Here is a 22,306-nt window from a genome sequence, read left to right on the forward strand (position 1 = left end):
AATAAATATAAAATAACTTCAACTAGAATGACTGAAACATGGGACAAAATGATCAAAAAAATGATCTACTCAGTGGTCATCACTTAAAAACAAAATGCAATTCCCTCTCTAGAGCCAGTGTTTGGTTTCATCCATTCTAGGCTACTGTAGAAACATGGTAGTGTAACATGTCTGCCACAGTGAAAGGAGACCCACTGTCCATGTAGATTTAAAAGGCTCATTCTAACATTGAAAAAACGCAACGGTTTGTATTTTCTGGTGATAACACACTGATTACAACACATTTATGAACACTATATTCCATATCTACTAATACAGTAGATTGCTCTAAATATTAGACATTGAACCTTTAAATAGTGTGGCGTGACTTGAGTTAATCTTGCAGAGCTGTGGGAGTACAACCAAAAAAAGGTTAAGGGCCACGTTACAGTTTTTATGGATTTGAAACCACCTCTTCCCATTCTCCTATCTCAGTTTCTCTCTCTGGCTGCTGAGCATGGTGGGAGGTGTGATAATGGCCCTGCAGCCAGGAGACTATTCACACACTCTAGTCCTGCTTCTTCCTAATGTATGAGGGCACCTGCACAGTCATAAAGTATTCTCAGTGTGCTGCTGGGACATTCATCTTCATTATACTATCGCACACCACTGAGGGGAGCCCACAGACTTAAAAAGAAACTGCTATTATTGTCTTTCACCCACAGTAAATTTTATTTTTGGTGTGATCCTTTTGTTGGAATAATATATAGTAAATGCATGCAGTCTTTCTGGTGGCTGAGCAGGCTGAGAACTTGTATTCAAACATGGAGCACAATGTTTGTTATATATTCATTCGATCTCTGACACATGCACAGCCCATTTAGAGAACAGTATCAATCAAAAGCTAATTTTTAAAAAATGGTCTGCCTATTAACTAATATGCTTAACTCTACATCAGTGATATCAGTTACCCAGTTTTCCTAAAGATTGTAGCGTGTGTGCATTCGTATATGGAACTGCAATCTGCTGTCTCATCTACATTCTCGGGTGCTGCGAGGCTCAGTGTGACAGTGTAAACCTGATCTAGGTCCCAGTGTCAGTGCTGGCATGAATAATTCACCGTGTTCAGGGTGGCGCACTCCTGCAAACAGCAGACACACACTGGAACAGACTGCTGGGTTGCCCTTGATGTCTCTCTCCAGGTTGTCACAAATAATGTTGGTGCTGAACCGTTCCTTTCCACCTCCTCGGAGCCCACAGGCTCACACTCCTCAGTACCAGCAAATGGACCAAATTCAGCAACTGCACAACACCATCTGTTGATCAACGTAAAGACAAAGCTGCATCAGTATAAACACTTTTTACAAGCTCTTTATGTTAGTTCGGGTTGGAGCCATGCCAAGGTTGTGCTTCACATTTACGTGCTTCCTGCTGGATAAATTTCCTCTTCCTACCCTTACATCTACTGAAGTTCTTTCATGCATGAAACCAGCTTCTACAAAATAAAAATCCTGCTTAGTAAATATAACATGTTTTCTTTAATTTTGTGCATTTGTGTGCTTAAGCTTGGTTTATTTAATATTTCTTCCTACTGGCATTTGAAACTATTCCTTTCAAATAGTCAGAATCCATTTTTGGTTGTCACACCTTTTTGTTCCTTTTAAGCAGGTTTTAAGGCTAAATATGCTTTTTTAAAATTATATTCCAGACCGAATTATCAAGGGAAATGTAAAGTATATGTAAACAGCTGTGTTTCATCTCTCAGACAGATGTGAAAGCACTGCTGAAATGACACAAACTACTACAAAAATGAAAAAGGCCTGTAAATAAATCACCTGCTTCCCAGTAGTTTACACACAAAGCAGAAAAAACACAAATCTGAGGCATCACAAGAGCATTAACCAAAAAAGAACATAATCAATAATATATTCTGGTATTATCAGGATTTTCTGATATTTTAACCCTTGAAACCTTTAAAGCTGATTTCTCTATTACTCAAATGGTTTAAACACAATTGGTCACAAGTGGCATTGTTTTGTTTGCAGAGAACCACAGAAACAAACTATGGGAACCATAGATATGTAGTCCCTTAAAGTAAGTTCAGTTAATTTAATTTCAACCAGATGCCTGTTTTCATTGTGACTGGTGGTAAACTCAACATTTTATTTATCAGGATTAGTTTTGAGAGTGGTCCATTTTAAATCTGAGCAATCAAAGCTCAGCTGTGTTTTTCTGTAAAAGGCGGGTCTGAGTGGAAAGTGTAAGATGATGTGTAAGTGTAAGATGTTATATCAAGTGGGACGAAAGAGATCGGAAAGAACGTATGAAGGAGGAACAGGGGAGGATGTTGAGCTCGAGCCACATGAATCAAACTCAGATGTGTGCAAACATGACTAAGGACTTTATTAACCAAATCATTTTCCCTTAATATCCACAAATAAAAGTGATCTCTTTATATATATTCACATTGTATAATTTCATAGTGTGACAAAAATTCTCTTTTTTTTTGGATTTCCAGCCATTCCTATTAATTGTCATTAGATCAGTCGCCATGCAGTCGTCAAAAAGGTTGAAAAACATTACGATTGGTCAGCATTGGCGGTCGTGTCCCTTGTCGCTCTTTTTCTCCTCTACTGGCTCTTCATAGTGCTAAACCCCCCCCCTCAGTTACCCAATCACAGATTTCATCACACTGCGACAATAAAATAAAAATAAATTAAGAAAGCAATGTTTTCTTGCAGAGTGCTCCAGAGTTCTCCTCCCTTTCCTTTCTTGTTTTTTTAGATATTTTCTGTTTTTATATAATAATAATAGTAATAATAATAATGACTATAATTGTCCTTGATATAAATTCATAGTATTTTTTTCTCTTTCTCAAATTTTAAATAAATCATTTTGGCAATCCTCATATGTTGTCACTTTAGAATAAAAGAATACTCAAGTAGAAAATAAAAACTGAGAGAAAATTCATCAGAAGAGGAGCGAGGAATGAAAGAATGAAAGTGTGAAAGCAACAGAGAAGAGCGAGAGAGGAAAGAAAGAAAAGAGTCAAAGAAAGAAAGACAGACTCAAAGAAAAGCATCCACTTCAGACGCATGTCAGAAACGGCTCTATATACAACAATTTCTGTTGTGGAAAACTGTCTATCCTGTGCCTGTCGTCTCTTGTCCTTCCTCCTCCAGTGGATCTGCAGTAGTCCTGTTGTCTGAAGCAGTCCGGTGTGTGTCCCAGTGTTATACCAGAGTGTAAGACTTGGCATAGGGGTTGTTGCTCTGTTTCAGGTGTCCTCTGGAGTCCAGCAGTGACTCCTGGGAAGTGCTGAGCTTGGCAGCCTGTGCTTGGGCTAGATCTCCTGAGGAGGGGACCTCTGCCCGGACCTCACCCCGGGCCTCTCCTCTCTCCCGGACATCCCTGTGGGGGAGGGTGGAGGCAGTTCCTGGCTGCCACTGCTGCACCTCCCTGGGTGAGGGCACTTCCATGGGTGTGGGCTCCATCGGAGGTGGCCTCTTCAGGGTACGGCTCCTCTGGGGTTCCAAGCAGGTCTGGCCCATGGCTCCTCCACCTCCTCTTGTTTCCCCTGTAGCACCAGCACCAACTCCGCTTGCTCCTGCTCCTCCTCCACCTCCACTTGCTCCAACGCCTCCTCCTCCACTGCTGCTGCTGCCACTGCTGCTGCTGACCCCCGCACCTCGGGCTGCCAGAGGCACACCACGGTTCAACAGGAAGTCCATACGGAGGTAAGGAGGCAAGTGGACCAGCTCTCCTCCTTGGAGGGAAAACACAGGAGAGAAAAAGGTGATGATTAGCCCTCAGTTAAAACACTTTATTTCTATGCACATTCACATAGTTGGACAACAGTACACATTAATCAGCCTAATATTGTTTAGGTGCTTTGAAACTCCACAAGACCTCTAAAGCTGCCTGCTGACACCAATACCTCAAGCTCAATAAGCCATAATGACAAAGCCAATATTTTCAGAAACAGTTTAGAAAAACAAAAGTCTTCACAAAATTATTTTAAATCCTAATTCCAGACCTGATTAAAAACAACCGTCTGTAAATGACTGTGGTTCTCTGGTCCTCTGAATGACACATGTCAGGAAGAAAACTCCAGCATGCAATAAACAACACAGACTCCAGTGCATACTCTTTTTTGTCAAACTCCAAGCAGACTGTCATTAGACTTTTATTCTACATGGCTTCAGAAGGCCTGAGTGTTGGGCATCCTTAATGTTCACCCCTCTCTGAACCTCTGAACCTCTGTTAGAACGACAGTGGACTTCTCGGTCACCTCTAGAAAAGAATCCTGGTGGTTCCAAACTTTTTCCATTTCACAGTTATTAAGACCACTGTCCTCCTGGGAACACTTAAAGCTTTAGTAATAGTTCTATACCCTTACCCTGATCTATGGCTTGCTACAGATTCATCAGTCCACAGGGAGTTGCTTAGACTTCATGACTTGGTTTTTGTTTTGACACAGTGTAAATTGTAGGACCTTATAAACACAAGGGTATGTGCCTTTCTAGACTGTGTCCAGTCAGTTCATTTTGCCACAGGTGGACTCCAGTCAAGTTCGAGACAAATCTCAAGGAAAATGAAAGCACATAGAAAGTAACATGTACATGTGGTGGTATAATTATCTTTTTTTTCTTCATTTTAAAAATGCATTATTTCTTAACACTGTGACACATCCCAGAATTACCAAAAAGACTGATCCAATTTGCACAGTAAATATAACATATTCACCAGAGATTCTGCATGTCCCCAGAGACAATGCAGCAGGACTCTGGGATCCACACTGTGTGTACTGCATAGTAAGTGTGCTGTAATTTCTCCATGCACTCGGTTTAAATTAACTGCCTAGAGAGCTGAAAATCCATATCTAACTCCCATCCACACTGTTACATTTGCCCTCCTGGCATGATGATTCACATAACCATTATTTTAATGTAATACCAATCTCCTCCAAGTGTGGATACATTTGATTTAATAGCTGCTATCTAGAAAAATGTTCAGAACATAATGTAATAGGAAGCTGAATATTACAATGCTATCGTTGCCATTATTGTTAGGGGCTGATGCGATTGACTCAGTTATCTTTTCATATTTTTTGTGATGAACCTGAATGATTGAATATGTCTCTGCCATACATCTACATATCCCATATCAGTTCTTGATTGTATCTGCCAATTCTAAACCCCTCTCTGTGCTGAAAGTTTACTTGCACAGTAGGAGAAGAAGTTTTATTACAAAATACTTGTAATCACCTGCGGCAAGATAAATCAGGCCAGATTTAGTATCTTAACTAACATAATTAAAACCTGGATCTTTAATCCTAATTGTCTGAGGTGTTAGACAAGAGGGAAAAGCACAATGACTTAGTTCAGTGAGTTTATGGTACATCTGCTGCTACTGCATCACCTTTACTGATTGGATTACATATTTAACAGCACAAATGAGCCCATCACAAAAGGTTGCTGGGTTGCCTGATCTAGTGGGCTGCACTGGATCTGTGTTGTTTAATGCATGTTGAAGCGTTCATCTTCACATTCATCTTTCAGAGGACCAGAGCTCAACAATGATTTACAGGTGATCATTTACGCTTCATTGCTAAAGGCACTTTTCAACACACATTCTCCCACCCACACATGCTGACAGACACACATGTACACATTGCACACACAAACATTAAATAAGCACTGCATGTACACACATGCTCACTGCAAGCATTAGGCCACCTCTGCAGAGTCAGTCCAACTTGTGACCTTGAGGAATGGATTTCTGGGTTCACAGGGACAAGGAATAATTCACTGTGTTTTATAATAAGCCCTATTAGTGCCAGCAAAGATGATGAATGGCTGAGAGTGTTAATTGAATTTAATATAGATTTAAGTGTTTCTGTGGGAGCTCATTAGAAATATAGTTTGAAAATTCATCAGCCTGTAAACTGCAGATCGTACGGTGATGGGACAATATGTGTGTAATCAGAACACAGCAGCAACTGTTGGCCAAGTCATTAATCTGTGTAGGTGTCTGCAGGTGGAGTGTTGTGACAATGTTTTAATATTCTTGAATATATGTAGTTTAGGGACACACACACATAGAGAGAGAAGCACAACCATTTATAGGCCAATCTGAAGCTGACGGCCGCCCGTAGCCCCGTAATTACCAACACAGCTGTAAAGCTTTATTAGCAAAGTGCGGGGGAACACACTGTAAAGGGACACGGGCCAAGTGGATTTGCTGTCATGGGGCGCTGCAGAAGAAGAGACCACAAATAAATAAACTGTTACTCTCATATCAGCTCCGTCAGGTGAACCAGGTCACATGAGGTGAGACAGAGAGAGAGAGATGAGTGAGACACTGCCCCTCAGGTGAGGTGAGCTCAGGTGAGGTCAGCTCAGGTGAGTTGGGTGCAATAGAAACACCAGTGGGTCATTCAGCAGCTGTCAATCAAACTGACCTCCACATTGAGTGTTGGTTTCAAAATGGATTAATACTGTGATACACTCTTTTTAGAATTTATATTATATTTACTAATGAATTGTTTTGTGCATCTCCTGCGTTCACTATATATAACCAAGGTAAAGTCATGCCAATACCACCGTGCACAAAGGGAGCTCCATAAAGAAATGGTTCTCCCAGTCTGGTGTGGAAGAACTTGACAGGCCTACACAGCTCCCTGACCTCAAACCCACAAACTTTTGGGAAGAACTGGAAGAATCACCCAATATCTGTGGTTGAATGATGCTCCTGTGGGAGAACTGGAGCAAAACCACTGAAGCCGAGTTCTTCAAAACACTTCATTAAAACGTCTTGTTTTTGTTTTGAAAGTCTTTCCTTATAGTATATGAATGCCAGTGGTTTTGAAATGAGGCATTAAATAATCAAATAATGTTCTTTTAGTGTCATGGTTGGGCTGGTTAACCACAAACTAATACTCTACCTTTTTTATATGCAGAAACAAATCCTTACAATAAGAATGAACAATCACCAGAGCAGCAATTTAAAACAGCTTATTGTTCCTTAAGCCTTTAAGATCCATTATATAAATATAATATGTGTAAATCCAACTGTCCCTCACTGTGTCTAAGTACTTACTGAGTTACTGCTGGTCTATATAACTGCATCCCTTTCACAAAACCACATTCTTATCATTCCACACTTTACTGACTGTGGAGTAAGCTAGTATACACAAGCTAAAAAAGCTAATACTAACACATTAGGTCGAATTCATTGATCATGTAATGTACTTTCCACTTTTCTTTCTTAATCCGAGGTTTTCACAAATACATATTTTGTGTAAACCTATCAGGAAGCTGTACAGACAACACAGCTTGATACTTATACCTACACTTTATCCTCAAAAGTAACTGACACCAGAGTCTAGCACTCAGTGATGCCACACCAGTCTGAAAAGCTGGGAGGTTGGTATTACAGTGAACAGTCTCCACTGTGGTGGTAAAGTGGTATTTTGTACTGAGCGACAGCAGCTTCAGATTAGGTTGACAGACAGCCTTTATTTGCCCTCTCTCCCTGGTGAACTGGTGATTTGAGTCTGTTGTCCTGTGCACACACACACCTTCAAAACATAATGAGTCATGAAACCTAAGGGGTATATCGGATGGCCTCAACTTCTGTCTGGTCAAAACGAGGATTCTGGAGTAGGATATTTTACCGCAAACACACATGCAGACTTACATGTCTGGCCCTAGGAATGGACACCTCCAACAAAGCTAATTCTGAGTGGCCACAGACACACAATAACGTGGCAGCAGATGGGATGATGGATGAGGTTTGTACATGTGTCAGGTAGACGGGTGTCTGTCTTTTTAAATGTTCTGTGTGTGGTCAGCAGCCTGTCAGCATGCTCTGCCAGACCTTGTAATTGATCTGTGGGTCTCTGCAGAGGAGCAGAGGGTCACCTAAGACTACAGCCTGAGAGGAGAGAGCACGGTAGCTCTAGAGCTTTCCTCAAACTGCAGATGTAACGAAAGGCTTTCATTTCACATGGTCTAAAAAAATAACATTATTTACTGGCAAAAATGTTTTCAGTTTCCTTACAGCAATGAATATGAGTAGGGTGCTATTGGAGGAGCTATATCTTATAGTCCCTGTTCATGATGTGTCAATATAGGTTATATTTGCAAAACTGGGATGGGAAATTGTTTTCTCCAGGTACTCTGGTTTCCTCCCACAGTCCAAAAACATGTATGTCAGGTTGATTGGTGACTCTAAATTGCCCATAGGAGTGAGTGTGAGTGTGTGAGGTTGTTTGTCTCTATGTGGCCCTGTGATGGACTGGTGACCTGTCCAGGATGGACCCCTGCCTTTCACCCAAAGAGAGCTGGGATAGGCTCCAGCTGATCCCTGTGACCCTGGTTAGGAATAAGCAGCTATAGATAATGGATGGATAGATGGATGGATGGATGGATGGATGGATGGATGGATGGATGGATGGGAAATTGACGAGGGGCTCCTGCATGCTGCAGGACAAAACCCAAAGCTGAATGAGTCATGTTTTTTGCTTTGTGTGGTAAACTCGATTATCTCACCAGGTCTGTGCGCCTTGGGCACGGCCATGTTCATGACCCGGCTGACATCCTGAGGTTTGGGTGGTGAAGCGGTGAAGCGGCAGATGCCTGACTCAGATGGCGTGCTGGAGGTCAGGCTGTCGGTGTAGTCATTGGTCCCTGCTGTCATCTGTTCAGATGAGGTGTCAGAGATGAAGCACTCGGTGATGGTGAATTTGGCGTGACGGAGCTGCTCTTCCATTTTGGCGTGCTCATAGGCTCTGGCCAGCTCCTCATAGGTGGAGGATGCGCTCTCTGTTGATACCATGCTGCTCCGTGCACGATCTGATGATTACACATTGTTACACACAAGTTTAACTGTTGTTGAAATACAGCATGGAATGCTGCACTAGATGCAGGAAAAACTTTGCTTTGCTTTATGTGATTTATGTTTTGTGTTTCCTAAAAAGGAAATGGCGTGAGGATTCACAGAGCCATGTGAGTTGCCTTCACGCTTGACCTTCTTACGAAAACCAATTTTTCCCTCATATCTCTGAATTCCTAATCAATATTAAAAAAAAAACAACCTGATGACACCTGAGATGGTCACCCTTCTCCATGCTCTACTCTACCTGTATCCTGGGATGGGCTGACGCTGTAGCTGTCACTCTCTTTATCCACAGATCCAGTGGCCCTTGGTGTGGGGAGTCTCCAGTCAGTGGTCAGTGTGTGTGAGGAGCTGGTGGGGTGTGGCCGGTTCAGGGTCCACTGGCTGGCGTAGCGGCTCCGTGCTGCGGCTGGACCAGCTTTGGCAGTGCGTCTGGCAGTGGGATCTAGAACAAAGAGATGGGGAAAACTGTTTGTGAACAAAGAAAATAAACAGAAAACTATTTTTGTTTAACGAGTTTGAAGTAAAGTAATCTAACCCAGCATTAACTACCTTTTTATTCTGATTGGCTCACTTTGTTTCCGTACAACTACTGATAAAAGTTCTGATTTATAAAACTCAGAACTGGTCGGGGATCTGCGCTCAATCATGTGTGAGTGTCCAACCTATGAATAAATATATACTGGCAAAAGAGTAAGTTATATTTTCTTTTATTTATTTTATTTTTTACAAGTCATTGTGTACCTGGGATTTAATATTCTTTAAAAAATGTATTTAAAATAAAATTCCTGTCCAAACTACTTTAACAATATTAGAATAAAACATTGGACCATATGGATCATTTGTACAGTGGAAAAAGTGGGACATGAAACAGTTTTAAAGATGTGGCTCACTAAAGTAAAACTACAGGCTTTAATGTGACAGAGGGAGACAATGCATGTGTTTCCTGCTGTGGCATCATATGGATCTTCTGAGTATCTCATCTGTGAACAGTGAACATTACCATCATATCCTCATGCAGAAGCATTACCATCTGTCTCAAGCTTGAAGACATATAAACAGTATCACATTCAGACTTCTGCTCTGTGCATTGCTGGGCCACATCAGAATAAGAACCTTTACTAACAGCCTGGACTGGATCTATGCAGAGGTGACTAGTGCTGGTGGTTTTATGTGGACACACATTCATTCTGTATAGAGGTGAAATGACTGAAGTGTTTGGACAACACCAAGAAGACAAAAGGGCTGAGTCAGCAAACTGAGATAACGCCTCAGTGGGCAGTTTAAACAAACCAATCATTTGACTGTAAATGTTTGTGTGTTTTACTGTCTATGCAAGAGTATATACATTTGGGTGTGTGGGAGTTTCCCTAAAGCCCATGTATGTTAATGGAATATTTATTCGTTTTTTTCCAGCAGATTATTGGACTGAAATTTTGTCATATTTCTGTGTAACTTCATGTTAAAATTAGCAACAGATTTTGAATGCAGACATAAAATGTCTAAAAATGTACTAATAATATTTTCCAGGTAGTGGCATCTGAATTTTGTTGGTAAATATGTGGGGAGAAGAATCATTTGTAAACATCTGTACTGTCTGCACAGAAATCATTTCAGCACATCACTAATCTGATTGTGTCCAAGTCTGTGTGAGCATGTGTGTATTCAGGCCCAAATGGCTGGTTGGAGAAGGGCAATCAGGTGAGGACGTGTCAAGAGGAGGCAGGGAGAGCGCTACTCTTCATCAGTTCTGCTTCAGTGGAGCTCAAACACCAGAAGCCGTTCTGGAGCATGGCTGCTATATCTTTGTAATCTCACTGCTGGAGGGTGGATCACATACTGTGTATCTCGTTAAGATAAGACAAGGTGTAAAAAGTATTTGTCTTGCAGGTACTGCAAATCAGATTAATGCACAAAATCCAGTGAGAATCCAGGAGAAATGCAGCAGGATTCATGGCTGCAAAGTAACTAAATAAAAAACCCTGCTTTAGCTATGAAATGTTTTTTCAACATTATGTTATTATTAGTTAGTTAGTTAGAACTAACCGTATAGTAGCAACAGTAATAGTAAAGGAAAATAAATATTGAGCACTGACGGTGGTGGGACTCACTGGTTCCAGGCCTGGCATCGGACACGTCTACCAGCGGTCCAGTGGCCTGGGACAGAGACTGGTAATGGACTGTGTGGGTCACTGTGGAGGATTTTTGCTTATTTGTCTCCCCAAAATCATTGTCTGTCAGCAGCACAGTGGACCTGTCATCTTAGAGACAGAAGGAAAGCAAAACAGAGAGAAAGAGGGGGCAACAAAAAAGGAAAAAGGAAAACTCAATAATGGAAAAAAACATTGACTTTGTCAGTCCTAAGTACAACAAACATAATGTAGTGACTGATTAGCACAAACTGTCATTTCCAGTGTCATTACCAATTGTCTCCATGGTGTCTCTCTCCTCAATGAGGAGCTGGGCTCTGGGGATGTCGATGTGCATTCGTAACGTCTGCTGCTGCTTGTTCACTGTGTCTGGCGTCCGTGTGTTTTTACTAGGAAGATTGATGAGAAAAACGTATTACTTTTGAGCTGCATGATTTTGCATTGTATTGCAAAAATGCTAATTCAATTCCATTTAAGTTGATAAGTAGCTATAAGAAGGCAAGAGGGACTGAGTGCAATATATTTGATTTTTACTGATAGGTACTGTAACTCTGGGCTGCATAGTGATTTATGTTCACTGCTTAAAAGAAAGCAGTGAACATAAATTAAAGTTAAGCACTAATACATACCTCATCAGCATTTCTGCCAGACTTTTGGCATCTGTGAAGTCAGCAAAGAGATAGTTAATACCATAATAGTGCTGTCTGTGTTGATGAGCTACAGTGGTGAAAATACTGTAGAATCATTGACAACTCCTTTTACAAAAGGACGGGGAAGGCATGCAGAGCACATGGTGCTGCTTAGGGCCAAAATAATGTGCGTAAATACATGAAGCGCATGTGTGAACAATCTGGAACAATCTTTTCTGCTTAAATCAGATAAAATCTGGTCTCGGTCTTGAAAAGGTACAAAAATAAACCATAAAGTAGAACTCACCTCTGAGTCTCTTGAGTCTCTGCTCCCTCCGTCTCCTCTTTAGCACCATGAGCATAATAAAGACCAGCACAGCGACCACGAGGATAGAGGTGATGGTCACCACCATCTTCAGACCTCCGCTGCCAGACATGTTATCTGAGATGGGGTCTCCCGTTTTCAGCAGGGGAGGGATTGTACCTTAAAGGGAATTCACAGATAAAAAGAAATGTATGAGACACTGTGCCTTATTTGAATGTTCAACTGGAGTGTTGCTATTTGACTCTGTCTTCAGCCTGCCTGCTATAAGCACACACGCTGCTCCTTATTAGTGTTTTGTTTTGTTGCAGTTACTGCGAAACATTTGTTAAAAGCCACACTTTTCCCATTTTACGTAATACCAAATAATAATGTCCTACACCTAAATAACAACGTTAATAATAACTATGCAAAAAAAAAGGTGGAAGAAAAATAATGATTGTGCAAAAGTCAGTGAGTATAATGATGAAAAATGCTCAGCAGTTAAACTTTCTGCTTCCATGCCTTTTATGTGCAAACTTAATTAATCAGTTGCTGTCTTGCACTTAAAAAGCTGCATAGGCTTCTTTTCAAATCGACTTAAACTACCTAAAAGCAGTTCTGGCTGTTCAATGCATATTAGAACAGTAGTTTAAGTCTTTCATTACTTTCTAGCTGTATTATTAGTAGTAGTAGTATTGCTGTTGTTATCTATCCATTCTCTGAATTATATATTGTACCAGCAAACACAGGAGTTATTGAAGAGAGGGATAACACATAACAAAAAAATCAATTAAAGACAAATGTGCTGTTCATGATATGAGCTAAAATAAAATGTTCTCTTCTGGCTAATTATAAAAGCCTGTGGCTGACTGAAGCTGGGGCACTGGGTTTGGTGAGACTGAAAACGTGTTGTTAGACTCCTGAGCTACTGCTCAGGTCTACTGTCAACCTGACAAAACCATCCACACACCCACACACACACGTGTAAAAGCACTTCCATTCACACACAACATCCTGACAGGCTGCTTACACATCTTGGCAAAACCCCTCAAAGGAAATTAATGAATAGTCTAGAGTGCACCGCAGAGCTCTCACCGCCTCCTATCCTCCTGTACAGCTTATATACCCACTTTGTGTATGACTGACAGAAAATGCAGCTTGAGGCAAACACAGCTATACCATGGCCTGCTTTCTTATTCAACTGAGCCGTCAGGATACCTGTCAATTTGTTCAAAGGCTGACAAAACAGTCTGATTTACAAACAATCATAAAGCGCATACTGTACTGTAGGCAGACTGCAGAACGGTGCCTCATGCTGAAACACTGTTGCACCAGACAGGGTGCAATAAAGGATACAGCAATATTTGAACCAATGTTGCAATGATCTTATTGTTAATAGCAGGAAGAAAATAGTACTTTAGTTGCTTAGTTTACCCATGACCCTTCTTTTTCTAATGGTGCATTATAGGTGCCCTACTTCGTAATTAACTGGATGAAGTCCTGATAATAAAGAAAATATGAAACTGCCACCAAACCCTCATTGGGCTTTACATGTGTTTCCCATTCTTTAACCTGATTACACTGAGATGTTCAGCTATATTTTCAGTTTGGAGGGACATGTCATTACAGTTTGATAAGTACTTAAAGTGTCCCTGGGATGCTACAGAAACTTCTATATGTACTGAGCCACTAATGATCCTCAATAACTGCAGCTATGGCAATCGCTTAAATCCAAACTCACTTCCATCAGCATTCAGAGTAGCAAAGGTGACCCTCTTTTCTGCTGAGCCGGCGCTGTTGGTGACCTTCATCTGCAGTTCGTACCAAGTCGCCTCCTGCAAGTCATACAGGATGTAGCTCTTGGTCAGTGATGTGCGCTGGGCTGTGGTCCAGGTGGTCGAGTCTACTGCCCGGTACTCCAGTATGAAGGAGGTGATTGGGCAGCCACCGTTGTTCCAGCCAACCAGGTTGAGCCTGGCCCTGGTGGAATTGATGCTGGTGAAGAGTTCATGCTCTTTGGCAAACTGGGGTTCTGAGGGAAAGATGGTGATAAGAGCAAAGCTAAAAACAATATAACTTTCAAAGTCAACCAACCAAACTTTTACAGTTGTATACAATTAAAACAACTGTAAAAAGATTATATATCCACATTTTTTTACTTCTTAGTGGATTTTTGGATTTTTGGATTATGAGTTTCTTGGATCAATGGAAATTAAATCTTTATTTGCCATCAAATAATAGCAGCTTTCATTCATTGTTTATCTAGAGTTAAAAAACTGTTTACTATAGATATGGGAACATGACTCCCAAGTAAAGTCGCTTTGAATGATCTCAGACAATGTGATTATATTTTATCACTGTATTTTTGGCTGATTCTAAGACTCAAAACTCACAATATAGTTCTCCAGTGTGACATTAGCTCCTACCTTTCCCATGGGTCTTAGCTTCAATTATCTCACTGATGCGTCCTGGCCCCACTGCATTCTGGGCTGTCAGGGTGAATTTGTACCAGGTGCCGCACTTTAGGTTCTCCAGACGATATGAGCGCTCACTGGGGCTGATGGGAAAACTGCCCCACTGCTCACTGTTGTCTTCTGAGTACTGCAGGATGTAACCTGGGGATGAGTAGGTTGAAATATGAGAGAAATAGCAAAAACCTGGAAGGAAGAACCTAAATCAAGTTTTACCCTCAATAAAGTACCAGCTCTGGAAACACAAATCACAGTGCAATAGAGGAACTTTTACCCCTGGGAAGGTTCCTGAATATTAGTTCTTTGGAAATTAAAGTTTGTTGTTCTTCATCATTCAGATGTCTCACATCATTCTAAGTCTGTTTATGAGAGTAAAAGCACATAATCATGCACTGAGCAATTTGGTCCATGTTAAGATCAAGTCTGTCTTCCACACAGCTTTAGATAAATAGTAGCTACTATAACTACTCATTCAGTGTCTCAGTGATCATAATTATTAGTAATGCTGGTTGTTCCATGGTAAGCTTTCACAGGCCTTTACAGCTGCTAACAAGAATACAGTCATTCGTTTCATTAGTTTAGCAAAAAAAAAACATATGTCATCAAATAAAAGTGCTGGACAAGTGTTTCACCCGTTAGTGGCACAAAATGAAAAGTCAGGGACAAAGATCATTACCACAACAGCAATGTCTCTACTGAACTCCATTATATCTGTCCAATATTTAACAGATCAACTGACCAGAACTCCTGTAACTAGAACATGCTGCAAACCTGGCTAATAATAAGTAAGTCTGGGTATGGTGTATTTTGGTGATGGATGACAGTGTGAGCCGGGAAGCAAAACAAACATTACAGAGAAGCTATCACCAACAGCGACTGTTTAAAGTGAGCACAACTGTGAAGACAGGCGTCCCATGATTAGGATCAGTGATAAATCACCACAAATAGTCTCGCTGTGATTGTGCTTTCTTAAAGATGAAGTGCTTTAAACTTTCACTTAAACAGACCTAATCTTCCTCACTGTTTTTTAATCTACCCTTTAGGAGCCAGGCCAGGCAGATAATGAGAAACGGGAAAAAGAAGAGGCAGGTTAGACCACAGTGAAGGAGGAAGTGGCACTGGTTGTCAACTGAAAGGAGGTGATTATTTTTCTATAATGGATAATGAACAGTTTGCAGTTGGAGCATGACGACAGTAGGTGCACATCACATTAGGTTGTCCATGGTGCTATTTCAGATTCATTTGTTATATGTGTGTGTCGCTGTCACCTCTGATGGAGCTCCCTCCGTTGTCCCCAGGTATCCATGACAAAGTAATTGATGTGGTGGTAGTTTTGGTAACAGTGAGACGTGGCTGGTCAGGGGGAACTGTTGATATGAGGACAAACAAAAAGTTCAATTATTATTAAAAAATCCAAGATTAACAGATGAGACTGCTGAGAGTGGTGTCTCCTTCAGTGACAATCTTGTTTGGCCTGGTATCTTTTCACTTTTCCTATGAGCTTTTGGGAGCTATAAGAAAGGTAGGTGAGAGAAACCTTTGTGTTTAGATATCTGGTGGGTTAAGAAATATTATTTAACCATATAAAGTTCTAAGCCCATAGACATTTCAATCATTGTATTACAGAACCAGTGCAATATTACAGCTCTTTAATGTGTGCTATAGGCCCACTTGCCTTGGACCTGCAGATTGAGTGTGATCTCATCTGACCCCCAGTTGTTGCTGGCCACACAGCTGTAGTTCCCAGAATCCTCGGCTTTCACTGTGCGAATGATGAAGCTGCCGTTTCCATGGACACTACGTCGACCATCAACCAGGACAGGGGTAGGAGTCCCATTGGTGCTGGAGAAGGACAGAAACAAAGTTGGGAAAACAATAAAAGCCAATACAGTCTAATGCTACAGTAGAGAAATACATAATTATTTGTGTGTGACCTACTTCCCCTTGAGCCACTTGATGGTAGGAGGAGGGTCTCCAACAGCCTTGCATGGTAAAACAATGTCTTTCATCCAGGGAGTGGTCACTGTCCCATTGAAGGTTAGAATCCTGGCTGGAGCTACAAGCAAGCACATAAAAACACAACTTCAAATCAAAAAGTAAGGTACTTCTTCCCTGATGCTAATCATTACTGTCACTTACAGTAAATATTTACACAATGTCAGAGATGTTGACATTTTCATAGCTTGTTTCACAGGGAAGTCTATCTAGTGTGTGATTAAATAATTGTGCTTCCAGTGTTAAACTATGAGGAATCACTATCTAACACAACATAAAGAGACTGTCAGGCCAGTTTATTCAAGGTGGTATACCTTTGGCCAGAGGCTCCACTGTGATCTTCTCACTGTTATTGCCATGACCAGCGGCCGTCACAGCCACAACCCAGATACTGTACTGTCTGTTCCGAGCCAAGTTTGGGACCCTGTAGAAGTACGCGTCTGGAGATGCCTCAAACTCACTCATCACCTGTAAAACAGAGAGAGGGGGAAGATCAATGTATCACTTAGCAAAACCCATCAGTTTTGCCCTATATGAAATACTGTACAGATGGTTTGTTTTATGTAATAGGTATCACATCACTCTGCGATGTTTAATATTTCAGTGGTTTTTAATTCACACTCTCTGCACTGGCTTAGTTGGCAATATGAAAAAGATCTTGTGGTATACAAATGCTATTACCATCGGATGCAGGTTAGAGCAGAAGACGATGTATTTCCTGATGATGCCGTTGAGTTTAAGTGGAGGCAGCCAGGAGACAAACACCACAGAGCTGCTGGAGGCTGCAGCCTTCACCCCTGCAGGGGGACCAGGAACTAAAGAAGAGAACATAGCATCAAGTGGTCTTGAATTTGTTGCACTCAATTCATTCAGTGTCTTTCAGTAACAAAAACACTAAATGATGATTATGATGGTTCATGTTTCTCGTACCATCCTCTTTTGTGCGGACGTAAATCTGTTCACTGCGAACACCATCTCCAGCATTGGTGAAGGCGAGGACCTGAATGCTGTAGTTGGTGTATTTCTCCAACCCATCCAGCTCCAGAGACGGTTGACTGGTGGTGACGTTCCTGATTTCTCCCAGTTCTGACACAGGCAATGAGATATATTAATAAGCCTGAGTATCAAAACTGAAAATACACACTGTAGTGTCAAGGTGCAGATTATTATTACATACAGCAACAAGAGCCCAACACTGAATAATTATCAAAACAATGGCTCCCTGTGATAAAAGCCTAAATTCTGCTACAGTCTACTGAGTGAACCAGCTGAGAATGTTATGAATGTACAGTGTAGGATGACAAGCACTCCTCTGCATAATAAAATGTTGTATCTCAACAAAACAGGAATTATGGGATTTTGTTTTTCATTTGGGCTCTGATTCCTTTCTCCTCTCCTCCATTCTCCTTGCGCCCTGTCACTCACGGCTGAGGCAATAGGCCTGGCTGGAGTTATTGCATTGTGAATTATTGATGGAGCCCAGGCAGACTGCAGATTGGATCACTGCTATATGGCACAGTATACATTTAAGAGAAAAACCATAGGAACCACATATACTGTCTCTGCACCATGCAAAGTCTTTTGTTGATCAGCATTAGAAAAGCCTTTCATAAGGTAATGTAACACAAAGTATTTGAAAAATCAGCTGATAAATTCCAGAGCTTGAGAGTATCACAATGCCACAGCTTCCCCTAGTGGATGAACCATAATAACAAGCAAGAGCAATAAAACAACAAAGCCAGCATTTATGACAAATCAGATAAGTTAAAGCATTTATTTAATTTGGAAGAAAACAGCAGTGACCTATAAAATAAATCAGTGTGTTTGTGTGGATGTTAATACCTCCATCAGGCAGGTTGGCCCAGTAGATGACTCTGTATCCTTGCAGGTTTCCATTGAGAGCCTCTCTGGGCAGCGGCATCCACGACAGTGAGATGACCTCTGGAGACTTGGCCACAGCCAGGACATTTTCAGGAGGCCGTGAGGGCACTACGAAACACAAGAGCGGAGAAACTAAATTAGAGCAAAATAAGCGCTCACCCCAAACATGTAGTTGAGAAACTTTGGCCAGATAAGTGAATTATTTTTATATATTGGCTAGTGATAAATCATTTGCTTTCAACCTTTTCTAAACCGTTTCTGAAACAGCAGAAGACACATCAATATAAAGTGGTGTTCAAATTTAAAATAGTTGAGCATTGCAGTTGCCTAATACTAAAAAACAATGACAACATCCTCAATCTCCCTAATGATTAAATAAAAAAAAGATACATATGATGTGTTATCATGATGTAAAGATTATTCATAACTACATCACACAACCACTGTTTATTGAACATGTTATTAAAATCAGTATCTTCAGCAAGTAGGTAAATATGGTTATTGATTAAAAAAATACAACCTACCCAGCTGTCTTCAAAAACTTCATATTTTATAAAATCAGTATGCATAACCTTTTTAATCAGAGACTTTGGGAAAATAATACTGCAGATTGAGCATTTATGTATCTGTTGTAATTCAACAAAAGTCCACTAGAGGGGACCCTTTTCACAGTAAAATGTTAAAGCTTTGTGAGAGTTGTTGCATCTAAACGTACATACAGTAGAAGGGATGTGGGGTCAAATATGGTTCATATCGCAGATTTTTAGTTGAAAACACATCAACAAAATAAAAATATGAGGTTCTACTAACTTAAACTTAACCTGATAAAGATCCTCAGCAGAGAAGCATGGACCTGGATATTTACAGCACATATAAATCTTCAAATCCACCCACATCTGCTCCTTACCATCTTCTAGGGTCTTTGTGACCACCTGCTGTGAGGATGGCCCAGTCCCTGCCCTGTTTGCAGCCTGGACTACCACACTGTACTGGGTGAACTTCTTAAGGTTGTCCAGCACAATGCTTTCTGTGGTGTCTCCTGTTGTGTCCACACTGATGATAGTGAACTGGTGGCTCCCACCAGGGCTGTACTCCCTGTAGCCGACCTGGTAGCCACGGATCACACCGTTCTGCAGGTGCTTCTGGGGAGGCTGCCAGATAAAAGAAAATTGTTATAAAAGTGGTAATAAAATGGGTATTGAAGAAACCTGAATCAGAAACGGTTCAGTGGTCTTAAGTGGCCTTTCTAATGCTAAACATTTTCATAACCATGTTTATTCACCTGCTTTGATATATTTTATTTATTCTTTATTCAGCTCACATAGGCTTCCTCCAAGTCACTGCTAATATAAAAGCTCAAATGCTATTTTATGACTATTTAAAATAGCTGCATATTACAAAACTACACTTGTTAAACTAACTTGTCTAAATAATGGCAGATGATGATTTAAGACATATAAAGACATATAGATCTTTAAATAATCTATGAACTACAGAACCCCTGCCTTTCACCCGCAGAGAGCTGGGATAGGCTCCAGCAGATCCCCATGACCCTGATTAGGAATAGGCAGGGATAGATAATGGATGGATGGATGAATGAATGAGCCACAGCAATATAATAATATATTTCTGTGGCTGATATGACACTTCAAAGTTAGAACTGCACCTTCCAGGAAACCTTGATGCTCTGTGGGGAGGTGGGCTCCAGAGTGACATCTTGTGGAGGGCCATCAGGGGCTGTAAATGAAGCACACCATTCAATATTACTGCATTCTTTTGTTCAAATAGGAGAAATGATCCACGTGAAGAGCCATCTGGGTTTTATCTTTTATTCACTAGATGGTGGTGTTGTGTTGAGAATGCATTTTTGTTCATGCCTTACTCTCTCCTTCATCTTGCATGTTCTGCCTAAATTTAATAATAATAAAAAACATGAAGCATCAACTTTAAAATTTAAGCATCATATGAGAAATTATATGTATTTAATTTGAAGATTATGACTTTATTTTAGCTATGAATCCAGTCAAATGTGCCATTTTAATGTGCTGCTGTAGGGAAACCGTTATGAGCAATAGATGACAGAGCTGATTAAAAGCAACAGTGAACTGATCTGTTTCCCTACATATAAAAGATGATGGCTTCCATTTAAAACAGTCATAAAATAATTATGTGCAAGATGACTCAACAAATTTGAGGACTGGGAGAAAATGGACACTATATCTGAGGAGAATCAGCATTTGGACATGGAGTATCAATTATCTATAGAGCAGAGTTAAAGTATTAAAGTAAATCACAGTGACAATGTAAAGTTAATAAGAACTAAATTAACACTTGTAAGTGGAGATAGTGAAGTTTCCTTATGAAAAAATGACTACAGCTTCACTCTTGTTCATCTAATCAATATTTTCCCATTTTGAAATGTTAGAAACATTTTAATATTCTAACTGTTTTTGAGCTGTTAGTTTATTTTCAGATTAGTAAAAACTGTTACAAATGTACTGTTTTTAAAAGACCAGGTGACAGAGTTTCCACAGGACAAGCTCACTAACCTGCTTCATCAGTAGTGATGGTGAGTTCGTTGCTAGGGTTGCTGTTGCCGATGATGTTCTTGGCAACCATACGGATGTTGTAAGTGGAGGAAGGGTGGAGGTCAATTATAGTGGCCTGGTTGAGCTGTGGTGACACATCTTTGGTTACCTGGGCCGACAGCCAAGAAGCTAAAACACAGACAGGGAAGGTGGACAGGCTGTTAGAAGTGGAAAACATTTTTTATGTTGTATTTTAAGATTTCATGTTCATTCTGTTGCCACATTTCACAAACTGTTACAGGTAATTTACACATTTTTACATGAGTATAGATAAGAGCTGATTAATTTGATTTGTGTCTACCTGATTTGTTCTTGCATTCGATATCATATCCTGTTATGGGGCTGTTACCATCAAAGCCCATGGTCCAACGGAGAGCTATGGTTCGATCTTTAACTTCCCGGATCTCCACCTCTGGAGGGTCGGGTGGTTCTGAAGAGACATGAACACAACAGAGTGTGTGGAAAAAAGCGAAAAAGAGAGACTGAAGTCATCATCCTGAAAAGAGAACTGGATAGCTGGCAGTACCAGTTTTATTCTGTCTATAATTTCCCAGGCAGTGTAAATGAAAGGAATAAGCAACGAATATTTCTCCCTAAACAACCTATGTCTCTTCCAAACATAGCCACTGTAAAAAGCTGAGCTTACCTTGCACTGTCAGCTGTATGATGCCTCGGTCTTCACCAAAGGAGTTAATGGCATGACAGGAGAAGAACCCGGAGTCCTCACGAACAGTGGGCATAATCTACAGAGACATAAACCACATGTAAGACTTTCTCGTAGGCAGAGATTCAGATTCAGATTCAGTCAAGATTCTAAAATTATATTTCAACTTCTGCAAATTTTTCAAAAGGGAGAGTGTGGGCAGTCATCTGAACGTCAATATTTCAATCCTTTACTTCGAGAGGAAGACAAAACTCCAGTTTAAGCTATGTGGAAGACTTAATTACTGAATGTTCGCTGGGCACATATTTCTTGTATTTTTACAATGCGACATTACACAGGCACTCATTCTCATACTGTGTCTTCATTACAAATAAATTGAACTGAATGGTAGCTCTTTAATATTTCATACTCTACTGTCTGTCTGAATAGATAAAAATGACCGAAGGCTTGTGTGCTCCCCAAAAATTTGATTCAAAATGAGTGTGGTGGAGAGTAAAACTGAGGACCAACCATCAGTGTTGAGATGACTTCGTCGGCCACCTCTTTGACAGTGACCACATATCGGCTGGTCTCGGGGTTGATGATGCGCTCTTCTTTCTCCCAGCGCACCATGATTGGTTTTTCCCCATGAGCTATGCAGCTCATCCGCTTCTCTTCACCCTGTGTGGCCAGAGTGGTGTTGGGGTAGGAGGTGATCATGGCTGGGACTAGATGGAGAGGAGAGAAGTTTAGGGTATAGCAGAA

At 40.7% G+C, this 22,306-nt stretch overlaps 1 protein-coding gene across 7 annotated transcripts in view; it reads right to left on the minus strand.

Moving 5' to 3' along the window:
• Positions 1-2,974: 2,974 nt before the first annotated feature.
• The window catches only part of LOC113144413 (Down syndrome cell adhesion molecule homolog), an 87,096-nt gene continuing 67,764 nt past the window's right edge, over positions 2,975-22,306 (minus strand). The window contains exons 11-34 of one of the 7 annotated variants that reach the window (XM_033325517.1): positions 22,073-22,269; positions 21,545-21,641; positions 21,200-21,328; positions 20,860-21,027; positions 19,977-20,047; positions 19,218-19,461; positions 18,272-18,418; positions 17,360-17,515; positions 17,111-17,244; positions 16,744-16,897; positions 16,373-16,490; positions 16,110-16,276; positions 15,703-15,801; positions 14,390-14,578; positions 13,705-13,995; positions 11,967-12,143; positions 11,660-11,690; positions 11,304-11,419; positions 10,992-11,141; positions 9,125-9,325; positions 8,535-8,837; positions 3,689-3,742; positions 3,369-3,586; positions 3,213-3,311 (exon numbers count right to left, since the gene is read on the minus strand). In XM_033325517.1, coding sequence (XP_033181408.1) covers positions 3,213-3,311; positions 3,369-3,586; positions 3,689-3,742; positions 8,535-8,837; positions 9,125-9,325; positions 10,992-11,141; positions 11,304-11,419; positions 11,660-11,690; positions 11,967-12,143; positions 13,705-13,995; positions 14,390-14,578; positions 15,703-15,801; positions 16,110-16,276; positions 16,373-16,490; positions 16,744-16,897; positions 17,111-17,244; positions 17,360-17,515; positions 18,272-18,418; positions 19,218-19,461; positions 19,977-20,047; positions 20,860-21,027; positions 21,200-21,328; positions 21,545-21,641; positions 22,073-22,269 — 3,710 coding nt within the window. Of the gene's footprint in view, positions 3,746-8,534; positions 8,838-9,124; positions 9,326-10,976; positions 11,142-11,303; positions 11,420-11,659; positions 11,691-11,966; positions 12,144-13,704; positions 13,996-14,389; positions 14,579-15,702; positions 15,802-16,109; positions 16,277-16,372; positions 16,491-16,743; positions 16,898-17,104; positions 17,245-17,359; positions 17,516-18,271; positions 18,419-19,217; positions 19,462-19,976; positions 20,048-20,859; positions 21,028-21,199; positions 21,329-21,544; positions 21,642-22,072; positions 22,270-22,306 lie in introns of all 7 variants that reach the window. The other 6 variants (XM_033325518.1, XM_033325519.1, XM_033325516.1 and 3 more) reach the window with 6 other exon arrangements.

This window comes from Mastacembelus armatus, chromosome 13, assembly GCF_900324485.2.
Source record: "Mastacembelus armatus chromosome 13, fMasArm1.2, whole genome shotgun sequence".
Taxonomy (NCBI): domain Eukaryota; kingdom Metazoa; phylum Chordata; class Actinopteri; order Synbranchiformes; family Mastacembelidae; genus Mastacembelus; species Mastacembelus armatus.